At 39.2% G+C, this 27,320-nt stretch overlaps 1 protein-coding gene across 1 annotated transcript in view; it reads left to right on the top strand.

Annotated features, from left to right (window-relative positions):
* Positions 1-26,666, top strand: part of LOC142741376 (amine oxidase [flavin-containing]-like) — a 78,432-nt gene extending 51,766 nt beyond the window's left edge. Inside the window, exons 6-15 of the mRNA XM_075850758.1 lie at positions 450-591; positions 6,094-6,243; positions 10,658-10,817; positions 12,558-12,654; positions 15,511-15,564; positions 18,909-18,966; positions 19,809-19,906; positions 22,803-22,914; positions 25,208-25,270; positions 25,913-26,666. Of these exons, the coding sequence (XP_075706873.1) occupies positions 450-591; positions 6,094-6,243; positions 10,658-10,817; positions 12,558-12,654; positions 15,511-15,564; positions 18,909-18,966; positions 19,809-19,906; positions 22,803-22,914; positions 25,208-25,270; positions 25,913-26,068 (1,090 nt within the window). The 3' untranslated portion in view covers positions 26,069-26,666. The remainder of the gene's footprint in view (positions 1-449; positions 592-6,093; positions 6,244-10,657; positions 10,818-12,557; positions 12,655-15,510; positions 15,565-18,908; positions 18,967-19,808; positions 19,907-22,802; positions 22,915-25,207; positions 25,271-25,912) is intronic.
* The last annotated feature ends 654 nt before the right edge of the window (positions 26,667-27,320 follow it).

Genomic DNA, 27,320 nt, shown 5'->3' on the forward strand with positions numbered 1-27,320 from the left:
GCAAATTTCAATATCTCTATGTCCCATATGATTAAACTGAGTGTAATTAAAAACACTGAACTATAACATGGTTAGGCTACGTTCACATCTGCCACGAAGGTTCCGTTAGGCGCCTCAATAGCAGATTCCGTCAAATTTGCTGGAAAAATTAGAGCAGCATCCTGCACCATTTTTTTTTCCAGTAAAATGACGAATACCATGACGGAACCTGTAGGAAACCCATTATAGGTCAATGGGGTCCGTCGACCGCTGTTATTTTTCGTCATGTGACGGATCTGTCACAGCATTGAATTCAAATTTTTGCTCCTATGGCAGAACAGAAAAGCGGAATTCTTAGTGCAGATGTGAACCTAGTCTAAGCCTAGACAATACATATACGAATTTTTAAGGCATTCATATTTAAGTATAAAGATTTTTCAGGCATAGTATAACTTTCTATGATCTTGCAGCAAAGCCAAGAAGTTTGCAACACTTTTTGTGAATGTAAATGTAACATCAGAACCTTATGAAATCTCAGCGCTTTGGTTCTTGTGGTATGTAAAGCAATGTGGAGGAACCACAAGAATTTTTTCAACATCTAATGGTGGGCAGGTAAATATAAGAATATTTGCAATTATTAATATTATGATGCTAGTTGCATAATTACATAATATTTTATCCAGTCAGCTTAAAGAGGATCTATTAGCTTTCAAGACAGGTCTATTTTAGTACTTATTTGCATTTCTCATGACTTAACTACTCTAGAGCACATTTTCTTAGTGCTCTCCATTGTGCCATTCCTATGCTATTCCTCCTGGAAATAAATTCACAACTGAGCATTACAATTCCCCTTGTCAATAGGATGTGCGCTTAGTTTGTAGGGCCGATTCTAGCTTTTCTGCTGCCTAAGACCAAATTCAAATGGCGCCCTAGGACCTGCATTAACATTCCTCTGGCCATTCTACGTCACTACCAGCCTCCTCCAAATCTCGTTGTTCCGTTGCCTCCTTGTACTCCTCGAGCATGCGCAAAGCAGCAAAATGTACTCCCAGGCATGCGCCGATCACCAATGAAGTTTGGCAGAATACATGTTGCTGCACCGCGCATTCCTGAGGAGTACAAGGCAATTGTACATTCCGAAAAGTTAGAGGAGGCTGATAGTGACATAGAATGGCCAAGGGGTCAATCAAGCGTAGAAATGCAGGTTTGGAGACTAGACTGCATGACCCTTCAGGATAGCAGCACCACCCCATGATTCTTCAAAGGGTAATTAGCAAAGAGCGCACACCTGATTTATAGATTTTGCCACATCTGTAAAAACTTACAGGGGCATGTATTACGGCATGGTGGCGGTTTAGAGGACTGAATTACCTGACAGGTTCCCTTTGAATATACAGTGAAATGCAACAATTCCTGCTGCCCTGCAATTTTTCGTCCTTATTTATATATCCTTTATATACAACACAAATACAGAACCAGAATCAAAACAGTACATAAATACAGCCCCAGATAAACGCTTCATACATAAATACAGCACCAGAACCAGGCCCAGCACATAAAGCAGCACCAGAATCAAGCGATGTACATAAATACGGCACAAGAACAAAGCTCATTACATATATACAGACCCAAACTCAGTATATAAATACAGCACCAGAGCAAAGTTCAGTACATAAATACAGCACCAGAACAAAGCTCAGTACATAAATACAACACAAGTACCAAGCAACGTACATAAGTATGGCACCAGAACAAAGCACAATATATAAACATAAATACAGCACCAGAACAAAGCTCCGTACGGAAATACAGCAGCAGAACCAAGCAGAGTACATATATACAGCACACATACCAAGCAACATACACAAATACAACACCAGAACAAAGCTCAGAACATATATATATATATATATATATATATATATATATATATATATATATATATATATATACAGTGGAGGAAATAAGTATTTGATCCCTTGCTGATTTTGTAAGTTTGCCCACTGTCAAAGTCATGAACAGTCTAGAATTTTTAGGCTAGGTTAATTTTACCAGTGAGAGATAGATTATATAAAAAAAAAATAAGAAAATCACATTGTCAAAATTATATATATTTATTTGCATTGTGCACAGAGAAATAAGTATTTGATCCCCTACCAACCATTAAGAGTTCAGCCTCCTCCAGACCAGTTACACGCTCCAAATCAACTTGGTGCCTGCATTAAAGACAGCTGTCTTACATGCTCACCTGTATAAAAGACTCCTGTCCACAGACTCAATTAATCAGTCTGACTCTAACCTCTACAACATGGGCAAGACCAAAGAGCTTTCTAAGGATGTCAGGGACAAGATCATAGACCTGCACAAGGCTGGAATGGGCTACAAAACCATAAGTAAGACGCTGAGTGAGAAGGAGACAACTGTTGGTGCAATAGTAAGAAAATGGAAGACATACAAAATGACTGTCAATCGACATCGATCTGGGGCTCCATGCAAAATCTCACCTCGTGGGGTATCCTTGATCCTGAGGAAGGTGAGAGCTCAGCCGAAAACTATACGGGGGGAACTTGTTAATGATCTCAAGGCAGCTGGGACCACAGTCACCAAGAAAACCATTGGTAACACATTACGCCGTAATGGATTAAAATCCTGCAGTGCCCGCAAGGTCCCCCTGCTCAAGAAGGCACATGTACAGGCCCGTCTGAAGTTTGCAAATTAACATCTGGATGATTCTGAGAGTGATTGGGAGAAGGTGCTGTGGTCAGATGAGACTAAAATTTAGCTCTTTGGCATTAACTCAACTCGCCGTTTTTGGAGGAAAAGAAATGCTGCCTATGACCCAAAGAACACCGTACCCACTGTCAAGCATGGAGGTGGAAACATTATGTTTTGGGGGTGTTTCTCTGCTAAGGGCACAGGACTACTTCACCGCATCAATGGGAGAATGGATGGAGCCATGTACCGTCAAATCCTGAGTGACAACCTCCTTCCCTCCACCAGGACATTAAAAATGGCTCGTGGCTGGGTCTTCCAGCACGACAATTACCCGAAACATACAGCCAAGGCAACAAAGGAGTGGCTCAAAAAGAAGCACATTAAGGTCATGGAGTGGCCTAGCCAGTCTCCAGACCTTAATCCCATCGAAAACTTATGGAGGGAGCTGAAGATCCGAGTTCCCAAGCGACAGCCTCGAAATCTTAATGATTTACAGATGATCTGCAAAGAGGAGTGGGCCAAAATTCCATCTAACATGTGTGCAAACCTCATCATCAACTACAAAAACCGTCTGACTGCTGTGCGTGCCAACAAGGGTTTTGCCACCAAGTATTAATTCTTGTTTGCCAAAGGGATCAAATACTTATTTCTCTGTGCACAATGCAAATAAATATATATAATTTTGACAATGTGATTTTTTTTATTTTTTTTTATATAATCTATCTCTCACTGGTAAAATTAACCTAGCCTAAAAATTCTAGACTGTTCATGTCTTTGACGGTGGGCAAACTTACAAAATCAGCAAGGGATCAAATACTTATTTCCTCCACTGTATATATATAGAACCAAACTCAGTATATAAATTCAGCAATAGCACCAAGCTCAGTACATAAATACAGCACCAGAACAAAGCTCAGTACATAAATACAGCACAAGTACCATGCAACGTACATACATATGGCACCAGAACCAAGCTGATTATATATACACAGAACCAAACTCAGTACATAAATACAGTGCCAGAGCGAAGCTCAGTACATAAATACAGCACCAGAACCAAGCTTAGGTCATAAATACAGCAGAAGTACCAAGCAACGTACATAAATACAGCACCAGAACAAAGCTCAGTACATAAATACAGCTAAAGAACCATGCTCCGTACAGAAATACAGCACCAGAACCAAGCTCAGTACGTACAGCACTACAAGCTCACTACATATATATACAGAACCAAACTCAGTATATAAATTCAGTAATAGAATCAAGCTGAGTATATAAATACAGCAACAGAACCAATGGCACATACAACAATATAAGACCAGACCAAAGCTCAGTACTTAAATACAGCATCAGAACCAAGCTCAGTACATAAATACAGCACCAGTACCAAGCAACGTACGTAAATATGGCACTAGAACCAAGCTCATTACATATGTACAGAACCAAACTCAGTATCTAAATACAACAACAGAACCCATCTTGGTGCATAAATACAGCACCAGTGCAAAGCTCAGTACATAAATACAGCACCAGAACAAAGCTCAGTACATAAATACAGCAAAAGTACCAAGCAACGTACATAAATACAGCACAAGTACCAAGCAATGTACATAAATATGGCATCAGAACAAAGTGCAGTACATAAATACAGCACCAGAACAAAGCTCAGTACAGAAAAACAGCACCAGAACAAAGCTCAGTACATAAATACAGCACCAGTACCAAGCAACATACACAAATATGGTACCAGAACCAAGCTCACAACATATATATACAGAACCAATCCCAAATATATAAATTCAGCAATAGAACCAAGCTCAGTACATAAATACAGCTCCAGAACCAAGCTCAGTACATAAATACAGCACCAGAACCAAGCTCTGTACATAAATACAGCACCAGAACCAAGCTCAGTACATAAATACAGCACCAGAACAAAGCTTAGTACATATATACAGCATTAAAATAAAGAGTGTTAGGTTAGCCCCAGCCATATACATGTGTACGGCGCGAATCTACATCTCCCAGTATGACCTGAAAGACAGTAAGGATATGCTGATAGTTGCTGATCCAAAAAAAAAGAATAATAACACCTATCAACTCGCTTCGGATCATACAGTGGCTCAAAGGTGACATCTTCTCTGATTGTTCTCTTTTCTTTTCCATTCGGTGCAGACCTCCATGATGACTTTTCCTGGCCATGACCCATCTCTGCAGAGTTTGCCGCTTACATGTTTTTTCGGCTCGTTGCTTTCCAATACATTCGCACCTATATACTAACACAAAATCCTCATAGTGCCACACATGCAACCCTGATTATAATAGCACCATGCCTTTGACCATACCATCACAATCTTTACCTCTGAATATAATTGTATCACACATTCTGTTCCTGGAAAACAATTGTATCACATGCTGTGCCTCATAAAAATAGCGCCACACCCTGCGCCCGTGAATATAATAGCACCATACACTATGCCTCTGAATATATTGCCACACACTGTGCCCCTGAATAAAATTGTGTCACACATTCTGCACCCGGAATACAATCGTATGCAACACTCTGTGCCCCTGAATAAAGCATTTTACACAAAGTGCACAATTAAAATATTGTCACACACAAAGTGTCCTTTAAAAATTGTGCCTCATGCCGTATCCCCTGAAAAGAAAGTGCCATACAAGCCCCCTGTAGATGGGGTTACACACAGTGCTCCCTGTATATAGTGCCACACATACACACACACACACAGTGTCCTCTGTAGGTAGTGTCACACACAGTACCACCTGTAGATAGTGCCACACACAGTGCTCCCTGTAAATAGTGCCATACACAGTGCCCCTGTAGATAGTACCCCCTGTAGATAGTGCCACACAGTGCCCCCTAAAAGAAATAACATACTCGCCTGTCACCATTACCACGCTGTCCAGCAATCCAGGCCTGGCCTCTTCTAGCAAGGCTTTTTGCAGAAAAGCTAATCAGGCGGTTCGATGACTTCATGCCGTCGCCTGCATTACAGAAAAAGCACTGAATGGCGGGGCATGGAAATGATGGTTTCCTTGCTTCTGCTAGAGATGGTTGGACTATTCAACTGTATCTGCTTCCTATAGATGCAGATAAAATTGGAGTTATGGGGTAACTGATGAGATGCCCTGCTAGTCTGACACCGTCATCATTGATTGGACATTGTACATTGTCAGAGTGGGAAAGGAATCAATCCATTTACAAGGGCAATGGTAATGCCCAGTTGTCAATTTGTTCATACATTTTAAGGAGGAATAACAGGGGAACATTACAATGCCGAGTTCGCCATAGACATATGATACCAATTGCTATGATTTTATCATTATAATGATAGCCATTACTTTATGTATCTTTCTAAATTTATGTTGTTTCTTAAGGAGAGAAAATTTGTTGGTGGAGCAGGACAGATTAGTGAAAAGATAGCAGAACGCTTACAGGGCCGAGTAAAACTGCAGAGACCTGTAGTGCGTGTTGATCAAACTACTGAGAACATTACAGTAGAAACTATCAATCATGAAATATATGAGGTAGGCAATTGCATTGATTTCAATTTTAAAAATCAAAACCTTTTTGTGTTAAACTTTGTGTCAAATTACTGTTGGTATTATTATTTGCAAGTATGCTTTTAATTGGTCTAATGAATTTATAAATAAAGTTGTGTTTTTTATTTAAGTATCGTTCATATCTGCGTCGGAAGATTTATTAGGGGCCTCCGTCTCAGATTCAGGCGTGATTACCGGAAACAATGATGCGCTATTGTTTCTGGTGAAACCACGGACAACCCGACGGAAATCAGACGGAACCCTTTGAACCCTTCAGGACACAGCCTTTTTTTATTTTTCATTTTAGTTCTTCACTTCCCGGCTTCGAAGAGCCATAATGTTTTTATTTTTCCGTCAATAGAGTGGTGCTAGGTCATATATTTTCGGGAGGAGTTGTAGTTTCTTTTGGTAGCATTTAAAGTACCATATAATGTACTGGGAAGCTGAATTTTTTTTATTTGCGGGCTGAAATTGTGAAGAACTGCGATTCCTCCATTATTTTTTGTTTCGTTTTTACGTCTTTCACCGTGTGGTAAAAACAACAACTTAACTTTATTCTGTGGCTGGTGATATCAAATTTACCGTATTATTCAGACTATAGGACGCACCTGACTATAAGACGCACCCAGGTTTTAGACAACAGAAAATAGGAAAAAATATATATATTTTACTTCTTTTACAAAGAAAAAACTATATTGTAATAGTTCCGACTTTTACGGATACAGCAATACCATTTTTTTTACTTTTTTTTTTTTTTTACATTACTTTAGAGGAAAAATGCGAAACAGGTGTTTTTTTTTAACTTTCAATTTCTAAATATATTTTTTTCACTACTAAAAACTTTATTTCACTTATTTTTATACATTTTATTAATCCCCCAAGGGGACTTGAACCAGCGATCGTTAGATCGCTGGTACATTATACTGCAATACTAATGTATATCGTCATTTTTACAGGCATCTGTTAAGCCCTGCCCCAGGCAGGGCTTAACAGAGGCAGAGTGGAGGCAGTCCTGGGGGCCTTCATTAGTCCCCTGGGCTGCCATGATAACTATCGTCACCCCCCGATCTCGTTGCGGGCGGGACGATGAGCTGTCAGAGGGGGCCGCTCCTCTCTTCTTTCAATGCCTCCAGATGCTAAGGTTGCAATTGACCGCAGCATTTCTGGGGTTAAACAGCCAGCGCGCTCCATACTTCTCCCCATGCACCAGGACGTACCGGTGCATCAAGGGGTTAAAGTCAATGGGTTCCATCGGCAGCCAGTGATGTTTGACGGAGCAGAACAATGGAAAGATCCAATGCACGTGTGAACACCTTTAACCATTTTGGAAGTAGCAGCTTTGAATCAATAACTTTACAGAACTGTTCAGATCCAAGGTCAGGGCTGGCAGAGTATGTGCAACTAGATATGATATATATAGGTCAGGACAGGCACCGAAAACAGTTCCGTCAAATCTAAAATAACAAACAACAAACACTTTCACAAATGTACAGAATCCAAAAGAACATTAGTGCTTAGGAAACATTATATTGAGTACAGACTGTAACCCTGGACAAGTACATGATAAGGTTTACAACGTACGCAACTTTTTATCTAGAATATATATAAACTGTAACATTTTGTTCAAAGGTGGACATATGCTTTTGAGAATACATAAAGGAATTGATTAAATAATATAAAAAAAATATTAAAGGGAGTCTATGACCACTTTTGGTCCCATCCACACACACCGCTACACAGGTGTAGAAGAGATAAGTTTAAAGTGTAACTAAAGAGTAAATAAAACTATTTTTTGTATAAAAAGTGGTTTTATTTTGTAAAAGTGTAAAAAATAAAAAGCACATATATATGACATCGCCGCGATCATAATGACCCGAACAATAAAGTTAACACGTTATTTAAACCGTTGGAACTGGTGTATAGTCTGCTGGGAACTGGTGTATAATCTGCTGGGAACTTGTGTATAATCTGCTGGGAACTGGTGTATAATCTGCTGGGAACTGGTGTATAACCCGCTCTCCTTGTATGAGTAAGTATGGCCTTTTTCAGTGATTTTAAATAAATATAGTTCATTTTTTTCGGTGATTTGCAGGAAAAATTATGACGAAAAACACCAGCGGAATTGCTTTTTTTCTCTCAAATAATAATAAAAAAAGTTAATTAATAAGTCCCATATACTCCAAAATGGTACCAGTAAAAACGACATAGTGTCCTGCAAAAAAAAACAGCTCAAATATGGCTACATCAACAAAATACAAACAAAGGTAATGACTTTTGGAATGCGAAAACAAATTATTTGAAGAAAAAAAAGTGTTTTTATTGTGTAAAAGTAGTAAAACATTTAAAAAAAAACTCTACATATTTGGTATGGCTGTCATGGTTTAGACCCATAGAATAAAGGTAACATGTTATTTACATCACATTAAAAAGCTGAATAGTAGAGTTTCTTTTCTTTTCCCCCAGAAAGAGATAATACATTTAGTCAATAATTTTATGTACTCCAAAATGGTGCCATTAAAAAAATACAACTCATCCTGCAAAAAAAAAACATCATACTGCTTTGGCAAAACTAAAAAAAGTTATGGCTCTCAGAATGTGGTGGCTCAAAAACCCAAAAATCCCTACAGGCTTTAATGCAAAATAGGTTTGGAACGTAAGAGGTTAAGTTCTGTAGTATAATGTTATTATAGAAATTGCTCCTTTTAGCCGTTGGAGCAAACAGATAGTGACAGACCAGACAACTTGAGGCATTTACGTTTCCTGCTGCTTCCGTGCACCGACTAAAACCAGACAGTTTTGCTATATTATTGCTTCCATTGAGGTTGTAGGCTGTTGACTGCTGTGCTTGCAGGGCAGATACAATGACAACTACGTCTTAATATTGGAGCAGCTAAAGGAAGGAACATATTAAAGAATTACTATTTCTGCTGTTCTCTAATGAATACTTTAAAATGGATTTTCATATTTAGATTTCTAATTATTTAGCTTTCCATGTCATATAGTCACATGTGTTTTTTGCATACAGTTGAGTATGTATTCCTCAACTGAATTGCTATAAGGGTATGTTCAAACAGGGCAGATACGCTGCGTACACAGCGTATCCGCCCTGGTCGCCGCAGGGAATTCCGTCTGAAAAATAGCACCAAATTGTGGCGCAGTTTTTTCTGGCCAGAATGTCCGCTGCACAAAACTGCATGTTAAAAAGAAAAGTTTCATACTTACCCGCAGCCATGGCGACACATCCCACAGCAGCCCGGCCTCCTGGGATGACGTTTCATCCCATGTGACTTGTGATTGGCTGCAGTGGTCACATGGGATGAAACGTCATCCTAGTAGCCCGGCCTGGATGAAGTAGCACAGCATTCCAGGTATAACAATTTTTTTTTCGGAGTTCGGATTTTTGCAAAAATCCCAACATCTGCTATTTGATGCGCGTTTTAGATTTCCATTGAATTTAATGGGGAAAACTCGCAACAAAAAAGCAGCATCTACGCAAATACTATTGACATGCTGCAGAATAAAAAACTGCACTGAAGGTGAATTTCTGAGCGTTTATTACGCTTATCATTTACGCAGAGTGTGGATGAGATTTGTTCAAACTCTGCTGCTACTGTGTTATATTGTGGATTTTCCGCAAAGAAATTTGCTGCAGAAAATGCGCAGTATTTACGCTACGTGTGAACCTGGCCTAAACGTAATGTGAAATAAGCATAAACATCAAAGGCACAGTAAATATTACTAAGCTAAATAGGTTTTGCTATTTTCATTTTATTTGTTTTTATTTTGGATTGTACTCCTATCATGCCCCGGGATGGGAAACAGTTCACATTTTTTGACCCTATTTTTTTCTGTGCTCATTGCCTTTACTCGCTGACTAACATACTTTGTATGACCTGCCAAGTGGAATATGGAAAGAAAAGTGACAGCTGCTGGATCAAAGAATTAGTTTTCGAAATTGATGGGTTTCTGACCCCTGCTGATTGCTAGAATAAAGTGGCAGCGGTGCTAGGAAACAACCTGCCACTTTGCCTCCAGTTGGATAGCTTGGTTAGTTACTATTTTTTACCATAATGGCTGACCATGTGGCTAACTGGAAAACCCGAATACAGCCAACCGGAGAATATGTGGCACAGCACTACCCTAGCACTACTGCCAATTTGTTTCATCGATCTAATAGATACTCCTTCTTAAAAGGTAACACATTCATTTTAATATATTAAAGCTAAGAACATGGATTTTACTTTAACTGCTCTTTAAATGATGCCAGTGAACAATTTCTGTAGCTTTTAATAAAATCTGGCAACCTAAACTTCCTGGCCAATAAGCCAATGTTTACATGTCCCTATAGATCAAATTACATTATTCTTTTTTTGTCTAAACCACTTTTATTCTGTTACAGGCCAAATATGTCATCAGTGCCATTCCACCTTCTCTTTGTCTTAAAATTCATTTTAATCCTGGTTTGCCTCCGCTAAGGAACCAGTTAATAAATCGTGTTCCTATGGGGTCAGTAATAAAGTGCATGGTTTATTATAAGGAAGCCTTCTGGAGGAAGAAAGGTATGGACTCTTAGAATTCAGGGACTGCTGTTAGTTGTGTGTAGTGATGTATTTATATGTACAGTACATAGAAATGTTTTGGTTCAAGAGCCATAGTAAAAAATAAATTTCTTTAAAAGTTTAATTATTGCATTTTTCACAAAAAAAAACTCTAGTCGTACCTTCACAATGTATGCTAAAAGAACACTCTAAGGGTATGTTCACACGCAGAGTCAAAAACGTTTCAAAATATGGAGCTGTTTTCAAGAGAAAACAGCTCCTGATTTTCAGAAGTTTTTTGTGCCACTCGCGATTTTCGCAGCGTTTTTTACGGCCGTTTTAGGAGCTTTTTTTAATAGAGTCTATGGAAAACGGCTCAAAAAACGTCCCAAGAAGTGTCTTGCACTTCTTTTTCGCGGGCGTTTTTTTACGCGTAAATAAACGCCATGAAAAACGCTCCGTCGGAACAGAATGTCGTTTTCCCATTGAAATCCATGGGCAGATGTTTGGAGGCGTTCTGCTTCCGATTTTTCGGCTGTTTATGGTAATGGCCCCAACTCACCGCAAGTTACTTAACCTATTTCCTGGTTCTGGTCCACGCCACTCCTCGCCTTCCTGCGTGGCGTTTGGTAGCTGCTCTCACCGCTGACAGTCTGCGCTGGGTCCTGGTGTACATGCGTTATGACCCTTGCTTTCTTAAAGGGCCAGTGCAACAAAATAATTTTTTACCCAGCTTCCTTTGATATTTAAGGTCCTCCCTTTTCTCCTTTTCTAGAGCAATTTGGTTAATCGAGTGTACTTCAGTTCCTAGAAGTCTTAGCTATCCCGTATAATGAAATTTTTGCATTTGACCTCAGCCTGTGTCTTGACTATTTGTGCCTGCCGCCTGCCCTCACCATATGCTTCCATTCTGGCGATGAAACTCTGCCACTAGCCCTGATTTTTTTCCATAACTGACCACGCTATCTGACTCCTACACCTGTTACGTTGGCCGTCACTAAGGGAGACAACACTGTGGGGAGCGACTTGGGGTTCCCCTGCAACGAAGTCCAGATCCCTGTACAGGGGTTGATTTTCGGATGAAGACCAGGGGTCCCCCTTAGTCTCTGCTCCTCAGTTTAGCCCCATGTCATATCCCTTGGTGACAAGGTGGGTTCACACCATCTTCTGCTGATGCCGTGGCAGAAAATCCCACAGGTTCCGTGACAAGGCATAGAGGTGGTTTCACCACAGGTTTTATACAAGGAAACTCTGGGTCTTAAAGGGTAACTAAACGTTCAACAAACTTCTGACATGTCATAGTGACATGTCAGAAGTTTTGATTGATGGGGGTCCGAGCACTGAGACCCCGACCAATCGCTAAAACAAAGCGTCAGAAGTGCTCGCATTTTCCTGGAGCCCGTACTGAGCCCGTTTTCCGGAGCCCGTATTGAGCCCGTACTCCGATACATTGAGTTCTGGGAAAAGCAGAACAGAAATGAAGCGGCTGAGTGCTCACATGAGCACTTCTGCAGCTTTGTTTTAGCGATTGGTGGGGGTCTCAGTGCTCGAACTCCCACCAATTAACTTCTGATATGTCACTATGACATGTCAGAAGTTTGTTGAACGTTTAGTTACCTTTTAATAGATCAAGGAGTTCTCACTAAGAAAACAGAGTTTAGTCCATTTGTTAATTATTAGTAGACATTTAAAAAATATAGTTCTATATTTATAAAAATGTAAGTTTTAATAAATGTTGTCACATTTGTTTTCACTCACTAGCTTATTGTGGGAGCATGATTATTGAAGACGAAGAAGCACCAATTGGTCTGACTCTTGATGATACAAAGCCTGATGGCACAGTGCCTGCTATAATGGGGTATAATGTCTTCTGAATACAGATAAATGTGCAATGAATTTCATGCTTCAGTATGGATAGCTTTGACTTTGATTCAATAAATAATGTAATTTGGTCAAATAAATCTATTTTAGGGAAAACTAGTGATAATGGATATAGAATTCCTTAAACTGTTAAAGAGAACCTTTCACCTCCCCATACATGTGCAGCTGAGTGCAGCATGTAATGGGCAGGGCTGCACAAATGCTGGGGCACTTTAAAAAAAATGTCTCCCCTCCTCGGTTATTTAGATATCGGTGCCGTTATATTTGGCGCCCGATATTTAAATAACCCCCTGCACTGTCAATGGGGCGTGTAATGGCAAGGGGGCATGTTACTATGGCTGTGACACTGTGCAATCAGATACGGACAGTGTTACAGAAAGAGCGAAGACAGAGTGCGTGCGCGCGCGCACACACGCACACACGCACACGCACGCACACGCACACACTCTTCAGCTGTCAAGATCAGTCTTCTGCTGAACTGGCAAGGGGCGTGTCACTGCTACAGACAGTGTAAGAGCTGGGGAGAGGAGAGAGCGCATGCGCACTCTCGTTTCTTCAGCTCTTGCAAGAGTTCAGTCTTGTACTTTGTCTGCCGAACTGGCAAGTGGGCGTGTCTCTGCTACGGACAGTGTAAGCGCTGAAGAGGAGAGCGTGCATGCGCGCTCTCCTCTCTCCAGCTTACACTGTCCGTAGCAGTGACACGCCCCCTTGCCAGTTCGGCAGAAGACTGACCTTGACAGCCGAAGAGTGAGAGCATGCGTGCGTGCGCGCGCACACTCTCTCCTCGCTCTTGCTGTAACACTGTCCGTATCTGATTGGACAGTGTCACAGCCATAGTAACACGCCCCCTTGCCAGTACTCGCCCCATTGGCAGTTCAGGGGGTTATTTTAATATCGGGCGCCAAATATAACAGCACCGATATCTAAATAACGGAGGAGGGTAGAAAAAAATGTAAAGTGCCCCAGGGTTTGTGCAACCCTGCCTATTACATGCTGCACTCAGCTGCATATGTATGGGGATGTGAAAGGTTCTCTTTAACTTTAGCTTTCATGTAATTAATTTATTAATTCATTATGTTACATTGGTAAAGCAAAATCTGTAACCCCCAACCCCCAATGTCTAATCTGTCTATATATTGTAGCATAGGGGGCCAATTCCTGGGTGCCACTGCAACCTCTGCACTTCATATATTTATGCACCTGAAAATGCACAGTAATAAGTAAGTGCTGTGACAATACAGAGATTACAGAGATAATGAACAGTCATATCTCTGCACAGTGATGGTACCGTGATGCTGGTATTTTCCCCATAGTGATGTCACAATACAAAAATAATGGTCCCTGTGAAGTCATAAAGCAGAAATAATAAAACATATTAATAATGGTACATTAATGAAAAACACAACAGTAAAAGTATTATTATACAAAGTAATGTCACATAACATATTGATATCACAGAAAAGAGATGTCACAACATAGAGATAATAAACACAGCATAATAATATGAGAATAATGCACACAGTGATCTTACAGAACAGAATTGATTAGGGATTAGTGATGTCAAAGTTATAATTTATACAGCAATGTTTGAAAACAGAGGTAGTAAGCATTGGTATTCTCTTGCATACGACAGGGGAGCTGTCGTGCCTCATCCAGGCACTAGAAAAAAAAAATGCCATACTTACTAAAATGGAATGTTACAGAGGCTCTGTCACCACATTATAAGTGACCTATCTCCAACATAAGAAGATCGGCGCTGTAATGTAGGTGACAGCAGTGCTTTTTATTTAGAAAAACTATCTATTTTTACCACTTTATGAGCGATTTTTAGCTTTATGCCAATTCGTTTCTTAATGCCCAAGTGGTCGTGTTTTTACTTTAGACCAAGTGGGCGTTGTACAGAGGAGTGTATGACGCTGACCAATCAGCGTCATACGCTTCTCATTGTTCCAGCCCATTGTTACAGTGTGATTGTGCAGTGAAAGAAGCTGGGCTGGAACAATGAGAAGTGTATGACGCTGATTGGTCACTGATTGGTCAGCCTCATACACTCCTCTGTACAGCGCCCAGTTGGTCTAAAGTAAAAACACGCCCACTTGGGCATTAAGAAACGAATTAGCATAAAGCTAAAAATCGCTCATAAAGTGGTAAAAATAGATAGCTTTTCTCAATAAAAATCACTGCTGTCACCTACATTACAGCGCCAATCTCCTTATGTAGGAGATAGGGCACTTATAATGTGGTGACAGATCCTCTTTAACACAAGTTCCCAACAGGAGTCAGACAAATCACAAATGATATATAGGGGGAGAGTATTCAGGTATAACATGCTAGTGATATCAACTCCCACTAGTTTTGAGGGTAGTGGCAGCTCAGTGTTATCACTGCACACAACCAAAGCTGCAAACAATGTGTCGGTAGCACGAGTAGCGTATCTTGCCGGATCATAGCCTATTAGTCACGCCCATACTATTAGATCAGGTAGGCTTCCCTGCGCGCCACACCAAACAATGGCACACTCTTGTCCCCCAGCATGACGAAACCTGGCTGCCTCCTGAAAAAAAAGTATACATGATAAACATGAGGTATTAGTAGATATTTTGGCCAAAATACGCAAGCTCATAGCCTCAGGCACTAGGGCCCAGATAAATAGTTTAATACCATAGGTAATACTATTATCACTTATTTATAAATTTGTAATACTTAGTTATCAGTATTTGTATTAAAATCGAATTAACTACATAATTACTTGAAAAGACAAAATAACCAAGAATACATTGATCAGGGAAACAAGTACAACATATAGTAATCAGAATGTTTCATTTCATTGTAGATTTATACTTGCTCGTAAATCAAGGAGATTAGCTAATCTAACAAAAGAAGAACGGTAAGAATTTTTCTGTTTTGTGTGTGTGTGCGTGTGTGTGTGTGTGTTTGTACACATTTGCAGCTCAGGTTAAACTTGTATTGCTCTAAATTTATAACTGTCCTCTATTATCTACTGTAAATACATACTATTGTTGCATTTCCTACTAAATTCAGAAGCGTTTAATACCTTTTACCCTGTATGGTGGTACATGGACTCCCGTGACCATATTAGTGGTGGAACTACTGCTATAGCAGCCATAGTGGCTGCTTTGGGGCCTGGTCCATAACATTTATGTGCCGGGCCGGGCAGCACGGGCCCCTGATGCCTGGGGGAGTTGCTAGCACTGGTCATCCGGGACCCGAACGACTGCCATAGTCAATTTTATCTGCATCCTTAGGAGGCAGATACATTAATTACTATTGCACTCTCTACAAGGGGGCTGTGTGGCACTATCTACAAGAGGGGGCTGTGTGGCACTATCTACCAGGGGGGCTGTGTGATACTCTCTACAAGGGGAGGCTGTGTGTTACTATCTACACGGGGGGATTTGTGGCACTATCTACAGAAGTGTGTGTGGCACGATCTACAGGGGTGTGTTGCGCTTTTTACAAAGGGGGCTGTCTGGCACTATCTACAGGGGGCATGTGGCACTATCTACAGGAGGACTGTATGTGGCACTTTCTAAAGGGGGCTGTGGGATCATTATTAATGGGACCATTATTAATGGGATTTCATAAAATAAGAGGGGGTAGATTATCTACAACTTGTCGGTCTAGCTGTATTATTATATTGCATACAAAACTGAAAAATATTCATTGTCGGGAGGGGGGTGCACAGTCAAAAGTTTGCTATGGGGCTCAGTCTTTCCTAGTTACGCCCCGGGGGCATATTAAGGACCCATAGGCACTTGGTGTGCTGCCACATGGTGCTCCTAGGGCATCGTATTATCCCATAGCATCAGACTAAAATTAGAGACAAAGAGAAGGTACAGTATGGGTACAGAATTAAAGATTTGAACATCAGCAATATAGCAATTTGTAATGCAGCCGTGTAGATAAGCCTTAGGCGGGATTCACACGACCGGGTCCCGCCCGAGCCCGAGTATCGGCCGGTAATATCGGCCATTTTGCATAAAGTTTTGCATCCGTTCCGGGCCGGGCAGATCTGGACAGTGACATCAGCGGCAACTCCTGAAGGGGAATCCCCATGTGTTCGGGGATTCCGCTTCAGGAGTTTCCCATGATGTCACTGCCCAGATATGGACAGAGACATCAAGCGCTCTGTCCAGGAGTGGAAAGTGGAATCCCCGAACACACAGGGATTCCGCTCCTTCAGGGAGCTAAAATGGAGCTAGCACATAGCAGAGCGGGGAGATACCTCCCTGCTCTGCTATAGTGGCGTCGCTCCAGTAGTAGCAGCCGCTGCAGCAGCTGCTGCTAGCGGTGCCATGGAAGGTGTTGCCGGGCCAGGGCGCTTTTAACAAGCAGGGGAATGGAGCCAGCGCAGCGCTCCCTTCCACCTGCTGTACACCCCGGCCCTGCCACACAGTGTACAGCGTAGCCATTCGTCCGAATGGCATCAACTACTCCTCCTCACATGCACTCTGCGCTGTGAGGAGGAGGAGATAGAGCGCAAGCCACGGAAAACCCGGCCATCACTCAGGACACATTCCGGTGATGGCCGTGTAATACCCGGCCCCATAGACTTCTATGGGAGCCGGGCGGCCGGGTACCTGGCCGAAAATAGAGCATGTCCTATTTTTTGACGCCCGGGTTTCCCGGCCGTCAAAAAATCGGTCGTGTGAATAGCCCCATTAGGGGGTCTATTATTCCTAATGCAGCCAGGTGCCGACCGATTTATGAACGGCCGGCACCCGGACGGGAAACCCTCTCTTGTGAATGAGGCCTTACTACAATGTTTATTTTCATGATGCAGAAATGTAAATAGGAGATATAGTCAACAACCATTATACTTCATAGAAATATTACATCAATATAATCAACCAAAACTGGTATAGTATAGTGTTTTTTTTTAAAAAAACATTTATTTTTATTGGGTTCAAATAGTAATGCATGCAGTTAGCAAAAAGATAGTTTCAGTGTTACAGTAACCCATTACATGTGGATTACATAAAACAAAAGTGACAATAAAAACGTATAAATGAACAAACTATGGTGACATAGTGAGAAAAATTTCCAATGTATATAAGGAGTATGGTGCATATACGTAAGCAATTATATAAGATCAGTGTTGGGGAGAGTAGCAATACACCGGAATGTACAATAATATACATGGTATTTATACTAACAATTATTCTGAATAGAAACCTTATTATATTTAGAGTGCAGCCAAATGTCCCAATTTTGAAGGAACCATGGAAACCTGCCCAGACTAAGAGCAATTGTTTTTTCAGACGTGCAATTGTCATTTACCAAACTGATGATTTCTGCCAAAGAATGAATGTCTGAGTTTTTCCAATATTTCACCATTTTTAGTCGAGTTGCTACTAATATATGGAAAATGATTATCCTATGGTTACTAGGGAATAAGTCAATGTCGATAGACAGTAAGCATTGTAAAGGGGATAGAGTAATATTAATTTCACAAATAACTGATAATAAGTGTCCGACATCTTTCCACAGCTCGTTCACAACAGTACATTCCCACCATATATGTTTCATATTTGCCTCAGCTCTCCGACGTCGCCAACATTTACTCTCCGTTCCTTGGTATAGTTTTGAGGAGTGTAGTACCATCTATAGAGGATTTTTCTGGAGTTCTCCATGTGATTAATGCATTTAGATAATTCAGATGGCAAACCGAATGCCTTATTCCACTTCTCAGCAGATACAGAAGTGTTAAAATCTGTTTCCCATTTATGTATAAACGGGAGGGGGTCTGTAATTAGTTCTTCTACCATTGCATGGTAAGATAAGGAAATGATGTTCCTCTGGATAAAAGAACTTAATAGGAGAGTAGTTAAGAATGGTGGTGGATCACAATGAGGGATGTTATAAGTATTAATAAAGTTGCGTAATTGTAAGTATTTGTGAAAATCACATCTTGGTATAATGAATCTGTCCATCAATTCAGCGAAGTTCAATAGACCAGTGGAGTCCGTAACATCTCCCAAATGTGTAATGCCACATGTTAACCAGTTATCAGTAGAAATTTTGCGTGAGTAGTATGTCATATAGTATACTGTTTTATCTGTTTCAAATAATATGTTTATATCGTATGGAATTAATACAATTATAATATATCGAATATATATATTTAAGAAAAAATTAACACAGTGGACATGTTTCCAATTCTTATTCACTAGGCTGTATTAAATAAAAAATTCTGCTTTTTAATTTTAGAAAAAGAAAGATCTGTGAGCTGTATGCACGAGTATTGGACACAGAGGAAGCTCTACATGTAAGATCGTTTTAATATTTTATTTCTGAGCTTTTCATGCTGATGCTTAACAAGGTTAAACTTATTGCAGTAAGAACGTTATTGTCATTGTTGTATTTAGACAAAACTAAGAGAAATACATGTGCAAATAAATGGGGAAAAGCTGCGGTGAACCACAAAGGATAGAACCAGTAAATCCCACAATATTACCACTATAAAATAAACCAAAATATTGCATGTTGAAATAAGTCCCCATGATTTTAAGGAAGACTTTCTGCAGATAAAAGATTACCTCTCCATTAATGTTTGGAGATGGAACCATTTCATTACCTGGCAAAAGCTAGAATGCTAGAACTGATTTGCATGTCACGGCTAGATCACATAGCCGTAAATATAAGCCACAGGGGATGGGAGGGGGGGGGGGGATTGTCATATCATAGACATTGGTAGCATATCACTAGAATATGCCACCAATGTCTGATTGGAGGAGGTCTGACTAGTGAGACCACTGCCGATTTCTACAGCAAACTGCCTGTGACACTAAGATAGCATCTCCTGTCTGCTCCGCTAAGCCTTTACTGAGCAGCCACTTGGGCATCCATTGTACACTACCAATCTGACATTGGTGGCATATGCTAGAGATATGCCACGAATGTCTATAATGAGGCTCTCTTTAAATTCTTGACATAAAATTAATTTTCTTTATTCCTGCTTGGCAGACATTTAACATGCACATGATGTAAATGAGATTAAAGTTAAAGTTTATTAACTTGATAAGGCAAGGAATACAGGGGAGCATTTTAATATCTCTGTAGTCTAAGCATGATGTATAGTTAAGTTGATCATGTTAAATATGCCAACAGCCAGTGCATTATGAAGAAAAGAATTGGTGTGAGGAACAATATTCTGGGGGATGCTACACAGCTTACTTTCCACCAGGAATCTTGACTCAGTATGGAAGGTAAGATTTAAATGGTCACTCACCATCGTCAGAAAGTGTAATTTTGTAAAAAAATTTTGTGTGGAAAAACTGTCCATTAGTGTTTTTACAGCGGCCACTAACAGACTTAATTCCGATGCAATAACCTTTTTCCGCGCTGCATCAGAATAAATAAACAGGGCAGGGAGCCGTTAAATCTCCTTGTTCTCAGCTGCCAGAGGTAGCTGAGAGCAGGGAGCAGCCCTGCTCTAACGGGCGAGATCGATATTAGTATCGATCCCCCTCGTTTAATCCCTCAGATGCGGCGCTCAGTAGCGAGCTCCGCATCTGAGTGGTTTTGGAGAAAGGGAGGGAGCTCCCACTCTCACCCCACCGGCACCCTGCGTAAGATCACAGGGTGTCGGTGGTTGCTATGGTGACGGGGAGCCTAATAAAGACCCCAGGTCTGCCACTAGTTATGCCTGCTAAGCCAGAGGCATGGCCTAGCAGATGCCTGTCCATTTTACACGGACAGGCAAGTAATACACTGCAATACAAAATAATTTCAGTGTATTATAAAAGCGATCGGATGATCGCACAGTTAAATCCCCTAGTGGGACTAGTAAAAAAGTTTAAAAAAAGTTTAATAAAGTTACAAAAAATAAGTGAAAAAAATATGAAAAGTCCACTTTTTCTCCGTACAAAATGCTTTGTTATTAAAAAAAAAAAAAAAAGTTACACATATTTGGTATTGCCGCGTCCATAACGACCCAACTATAAAGTTATTACATTATTTAACCCCCACGGTGAATGCTGTAAAAAATGAAATAAAAAACAATGCAAAAATTGCTGTTTTTTGTGAATCCTGATTTAAAAAAAAAAGTGATAAAAAGTGATCAAAAAGTTGAATTTACTCCAAAATGGTACCAATAAAAACTACAAGTCGTCCCGCAACAAAAGGCCTAATACGGCTGCATCGGCAGAAAAATTAAAACATTATGGCTCTTGAAATATGGAAACACAAAAACAAATAAATAATATTTATATCACACGGTAAACTGCGTAAATTTAGGATGCATAAAAGTGTAGCTAAATTGCTGTTTTCTTTCTATTCCCCCCCCAAAAAGTTAATAAAAGTTCATCAATAAATTCTATGTACCCCAAAATGGTGCTATTAAAAAATACAACTTGTCCCGCAAAAAAACAAGACCTTATACAGCTATGTCGATGCAGAAATAAAAAAAAGTTATAGCACTTTGAATGAGATGATGGAAAAACTTACAAAAGAGCTTGGTCATTAGGAAAAAAAAAAAAGCTGCTCACTAAGGGATTAAGATATTAAGACAATGTTTTTATTTAATTGGTTATGTCTATATTGCTGTTTTAATATTTAATCTTTTACAATGAAAATATCAAGTGAAATACAAAGACAGCTGACACAAAGTGGGTTGGCAAGTTCTGGGAAGTGCTCAAGGTGTTTCTGCTCATGTCTAATTCCAGATTAGGTTGATGTTGTTGTTTGGAGTAGTTTTTTATGACAAAAACAGATTTGGATTCTAATGGGATGAGCTAATCTCTCTAAAAGATGCCCCTCTCTTGCTAACCTTCAGACAATAGGAGATTGGGCAAAGGTAGTGAGGTAACTCATGACAGTAGGAGATGGGGCAGAGGAAGTGAGGTAACTCATGATTAATATCATAGAAGGGGGATGTTACTGCTAACTGCTAAGGACCACAGTGATGTCACAACATAGGGATAATAAACAAATAATCATAATACAATGATAATGCACACAGTGATCACCCAGAACAGAAGACTGGTAAGGACCACAGTGAAGTCACAACATAGGGATAATAAACACATCCTCAAAATTTAATGATAATGCACATAGTGCTCTCACAGAACAAAAGGAGTGAATATAATGATGTCACAGTTTAGGGATAATTAATACAGTAGGGATGTCATAGTTATAATTCATACAGGATTTGTTTGTAGCCTGTAACTATGGAGCTGCATACGTGTTGTAGAGATGCTAGCTTTTGTTTAATCAAGACTATTTACAAGGTTGCTTCATTTGTATTTTTTTGATGCATTGGATCAATAAAACATTGTTGCAAATGTGTACATAGCCTTTAGGGAGTGAATACAAATACATAGAAATTATTTAAATTAAAACAAAAAAAAGGAATATATTAGCAATACTTATTTCTAGCCAAAAAATGAGGTCAGGATTCTTGTTAACTTATTAATAATTATTTAGTAAAATGTAGTAATAATTTAGTCATTAAAGTGTGTCTTCCATTTATTTGGCCACCATGAGCCTTCTTACTTCATCTTTTTAAAAATCAATATAATCATGGAAACTAATTTTTTTATGTACTGTATATGTTATGGTGCATTGTGAAAAAAGCATTACATTTTGTCATAACTATAAAGAAGTAATTTGAACATTATTCCCAGAATAAACAAGTAACACCTATTCAAAGGCGAGGCCATATTTGTCTGATCACTGGAACCTCACACATTGTGAGATCGGGGATCCCGAACTGCCCATTTCTCCTCACTGCACCCCTCGCACTCCCCTGTACTCGGCTGTTTCCATCATTCCCAAAGACGTTTAATGGGGTGGCAATGAAAAAGCTCGACCGCCACTCCCTTCAATGTTTTGCTCATTGCAGTCGAATAGTGAGGAGGAACAGAGGGTTTGGGATCCCACAGTGATCAAACAATTATCACCTTTCCTGTGGATAGGTGATAATTGTCGTGTATGGAAATACCCCTTTAAGGCATTTCAAGGGTTACAAATTATCAGTTTGTCTTATGTAAATATGTATGGTACTACTAGGAAAAGATAATAAGGACTCAGATTTAGAAATACCAATGTAACTAGATATATTCCAGAGATATTAATTTGAATTCTTCCTCATAATATTTTAAGGGTTCTTCGACAACATTTTGGTCGGATCTTCTTTGCTGGCACGGAGACAGCCACTGAGTGGAGTGGATATCTTGAAGGAGCAATCCAAGCTGGAGAACGAGCTACCCGAGAGGTATGCTTTCTTATTTCCTATGGAATTATGAATTCTGGTAATATATAAAAGTATGCTCTCGTCATACTGAGATGACTTCTCCAGGCTAGGACAGTTATACTACTAATATGTGGTGAAGAGAAAGCATAACCACTCAGCATCATAAAATAGCACACATAGTATAAGCTACTAGTGTAAAATAAATTTTTATATTTTTAGAGTCAAGAAAATTCATCACCTACCATGTTCGCTGAGGGTGTGCATCTATATACTTATTTGTATACTTATGTATTTTCTAATTGGTGGGAATAAGACTGATGGCGCAAATTTTGGTACATGGCTGTGAGAATTCATGTTTATTGAGCCACTAGAACATCAAGGTTGTACAATGTTGTGGGGATGATAAGGATTGGCTCACAGTTGGTAGTAGTAGCTTAATGGGTATGAAAGTACCCTAGTTCCAAACCTTACCAAACTTTGTAACCCATTTTTATGGACCATATTTTGTACATGGGGCGATGTTAAGCATATACAGAATAGGGCCTTGCTTTTTTTCAGCAGAATAAATGAACTTAGCCTAAACTACTACAAATTACAGTTAGAAGGAAGAAAGCATTCTCCTGACATTTATCAAATTCAATGTCAGACTATGAAATGGTGGAGACTAATTTCTTGTAAATGTCCAAAGTCCATTGGTGGTATGTTTTATACTACATCAGCCAAAGCTTTATATTTTTGTAAGGAGATCTCAGTCTTTGTAGTGGCTGCTTGGCATGATAATCCAGTTCATGTGGCTCCAAATTGGCAGTGCTTCCAGTAGTAAGTGTTACAACTGAGGACAGACATTTTCTATGCACTAAGCACATGTGGGTCACATTTTCTGAGAATGTATGGCATAGGCAGTGCCAGCCTGATGATGGATGGTGCCCTGTGCGGCACCTTCTGTTGCCTAAGCAGCTGTGCCACACAAAGCCTTAAATAAGTGCTTAAATAATATCGACATACACTCATCAAATAATAGCTCAATATGTAAATTAATACTAAACAGAATGTGCTATATAAAAAAATTATAGGAGTTTCAGTGGTCACAAATGCTCCTGAGGTAGCCCTGCACAAGTCAAACACCACTAAGGCCAGCCATGGTTCTAGGGAATCACAGCTTTGTTCCAATAGTTAGTCTTAGAAGATTTCAGAAGATGCTATAGTTCAACCTTGAAGGCTCCACTTCATAATAACCGCACAGCTGACCAGGAAACCTCCAGCAGGGCAATAATTTGACAAATTCTCTTGTTGCAAAGGTGTCACCTTCGTCACAATAAACGTCACTAATCTCTTTAGGAAAATTGCATCACTGTATAATATGTCTGGGTTTTTTTAAACATTGTTTTTATTTGCATTTTAGGTACAGTGCAAAAAGCAACGCATTGTTTCAAAATACAACTAGAGTCAAGTGACATCTTAAGTGCGAGACATACATAAACATTAAAGTTACAAGAACCAATAACGTCTCATTTACCAGTTAAACAGTCGATCAAATAACAAATGGGTGCAGGGGGATGGGGGGCAAAGTGGGTGGTAAGTATTCACTGAGGGACAGAAAATGGGCATCTGTGGTCATACGGTTTGGGTATAAGGGCGACTGGCCTATGGTAAGGGATGTTAGGTTGATTCTTTAGGGGAATCAGGTTTGCCGGGGTCAGGAAAGTGTACATTGTCCAGGGGTCACAGATTTTCTGGAATTTTTTCTACATGTTAAGGCTGTTAGATTTTCATTAGCCACATAATAATTCATCCTCTTAACTTCCGAAAAGATAAGTTGATTCCAGAAACTAGCAGTTATTTGCTTTGTCGCCAAAAAGAAAAAGGATATGAGCTTTCTCCTTTCAATTTCTTACCAAGCAGACCCTCCTAAGGATTCTTTTAAATTGTGGGGTGGTAAATTCGAATCCGCAGCCATTGGACTTTGAGACATTTCCAGTTTTTATACCCCTGGCTGTAGTTGGTATGGTTAAAATGGCCAAACTAACTAGTTAAAAGGAGTGTCCACATATGTTTAATGGAGTGGATGTAATCCCTAGCTATTTTGTAAAGTGAACCTAACTTGGACATAGATATGATTTATCTACATAGAAATTTTCTTGATTTATTTGTTAATTCATCACAAAAAATAATCAAATTATTGTTTTTAATATTTCTTATTAGGTTGTTATTACGCTGTTCTCGTAATATATGTTTTAGTGGACAGAAATTATGGAAATATAATATATAATTAATTCATTACAAAACCTTTAACAACCTATGAACTGTATTTTAGGTTTTATTTGATTTGGGAAAAATTCCAGAGAGTGATATATGGATGACAGAACCACAGTCGTTGGTAAGAGCTCAATTATGATCCTAAATTGTATATCCTTTTTTTTTGTCTGCACACACAGCAGTTTTTTGGCCCCATACTCACATGGCGTATTTGTTACGCCTCTTGCACACGACCGTATGTCAGCTGCATTTCCCGGACCGGCAGGGACTACTGACATCAAACATAACTCTTATGCTAGGAACTCCGGGAAATGCTGCCGACATACGGTCCGTATATCGTAGGCCAAACATGGTCGTGTGCATGAGACATTAGTGTTTTTTGGTGTGATTTCTGCACCACAAATCTGAAGCAAAACCCCATTTACATGGTGCTGAAAAAAATCAGCATGGATTCCAGGGCATGCTGCAGATTTTCAAATCCGCATATTTCAGGCCATTAACGCACAGGAAAATACCTGATATATTACAATATTAGGCTTTGTACATATACAAGTATAATTTTATACTTATATGGAACAAGGAAAAAATTGAATAGTTCTCTCTCTCTCTCTCTCTTTCTCTCTCGCTCTCATATATATATATATATATATATATATATATATATATATATATATATATATATATATATATATATGTTATAATATTTCGAAGTGACTTACATATAACAAATTTTTCATTTATTTCTTTATATATATAATTGCAGGATATTCCAGCCTATCCGATTACAACTACATTTTGGGAAAGAAACCTGCCATCTGTGGGGGGTTTACTGACTCTTGTTGGATTTTCAGCAGCTATAACATCAACAGTGGTTTTAGGTCTAACGGTGTACAAGAAAGGACTCCTCATTCGGCATTGAATGTTGCTTTATTTCAAATATTTAACTCTAGTCTTAAATTCCAGTGTGTGAAATATAAGATAATATGTCATTTCATAAATTTAATTTGAGCATTTCCTGTTATTGGTATTTCCCAGTGTTAACTTTTTTTGCTATTTTATAACAACTTTGTAAACTAACAAATCTTGCCAGAATGGGGGAAAAGCAAACTACACTCATTTACTGTTATTTAAAATAAGACTAGGGCTCTTCAGAGATAAGGTATCACCTCCAATTGCAGGTTTACTACAACTGAAAGGTTTCCCCATGGGAAAAAGTAGCTAGCAGCCTTCTGACCATCACAACAAATTCAACATTGTGAGATTTTTCGTGATGGTTTTCTACTGGGGAACATTGAAGTAGCAAGGTGGTTGTGGTAATCCCACAACTTTACGATCACTTGAAGGTCGCCGCTACTTATTGTGATGCCCTAGCTCTAAAAGTATAGAATTACCTCAGAACATATCACTTATTATAAGTACCTCTTTACAGTATCTAAAAATACTATACTATAGGTTTAATGAAAATGTTTTTACATATATGCTTTATTTAAATTTTGCATGTGTATCTTTTACTAGTATGTGTGTATGTATATCTTTTACTAGTATGTGTGTATGTATATATATATATATATATATATATATATATATATATATATATATATATATATATGTACAGTTTCAATTACTCTAAAGCATTTACCAAAAAACTTAAAGGACAGCCTAAATGTTTTTTACTAAATTAAAAAGGACCTTTCAGTTCTGGGAAACACAAAAGGTGACAATAGGTTTAATTAGAAATATTTTCTATATTCCCCAAAAGGCACAGTTTTTAATTTAATTTCAGCAGAGTGAAGTCCAAATCTCGTGAGATTCTCCTCTTCTCTGGGAGGTACCATAGTTGAGGAGGAGGAGGAGGAGGAGCTGATTCTATAAAGCATCTGAATGGCAAAGTGGAGGCTTTTTCTCAGTTCTACCCAGGATTCAGGGAGCACAAATAAAATTGCCTTTTTCAACGTTTTGTCAATTCACTGGGGAAAATTAATTCAACTATTTTTCTTATACATTCATTAAAAGTGAATCTCAAACCTGGTGAATAAATTCCCCAATGCATCGTAATGGGTAGCAAATCATCAAAACGCAAATTGGACCTTGTAGAACAGCTTTGTAAAACCAACCCCAATCTATTTTTGAATAGTGACATACATTTTATAATGAAATTGAATTGATTTAGA

The sequence above is a fragment of the Rhinoderma darwinii genome, chromosome 2, assembly GCF_050947455.1.
Source record: "Rhinoderma darwinii isolate aRhiDar2 chromosome 2, aRhiDar2.hap1, whole genome shotgun sequence".
Lineage (NCBI taxonomy): Eukaryota > Metazoa > Chordata > Amphibia > Anura > Rhinodermatidae > Rhinoderma > Rhinoderma darwinii.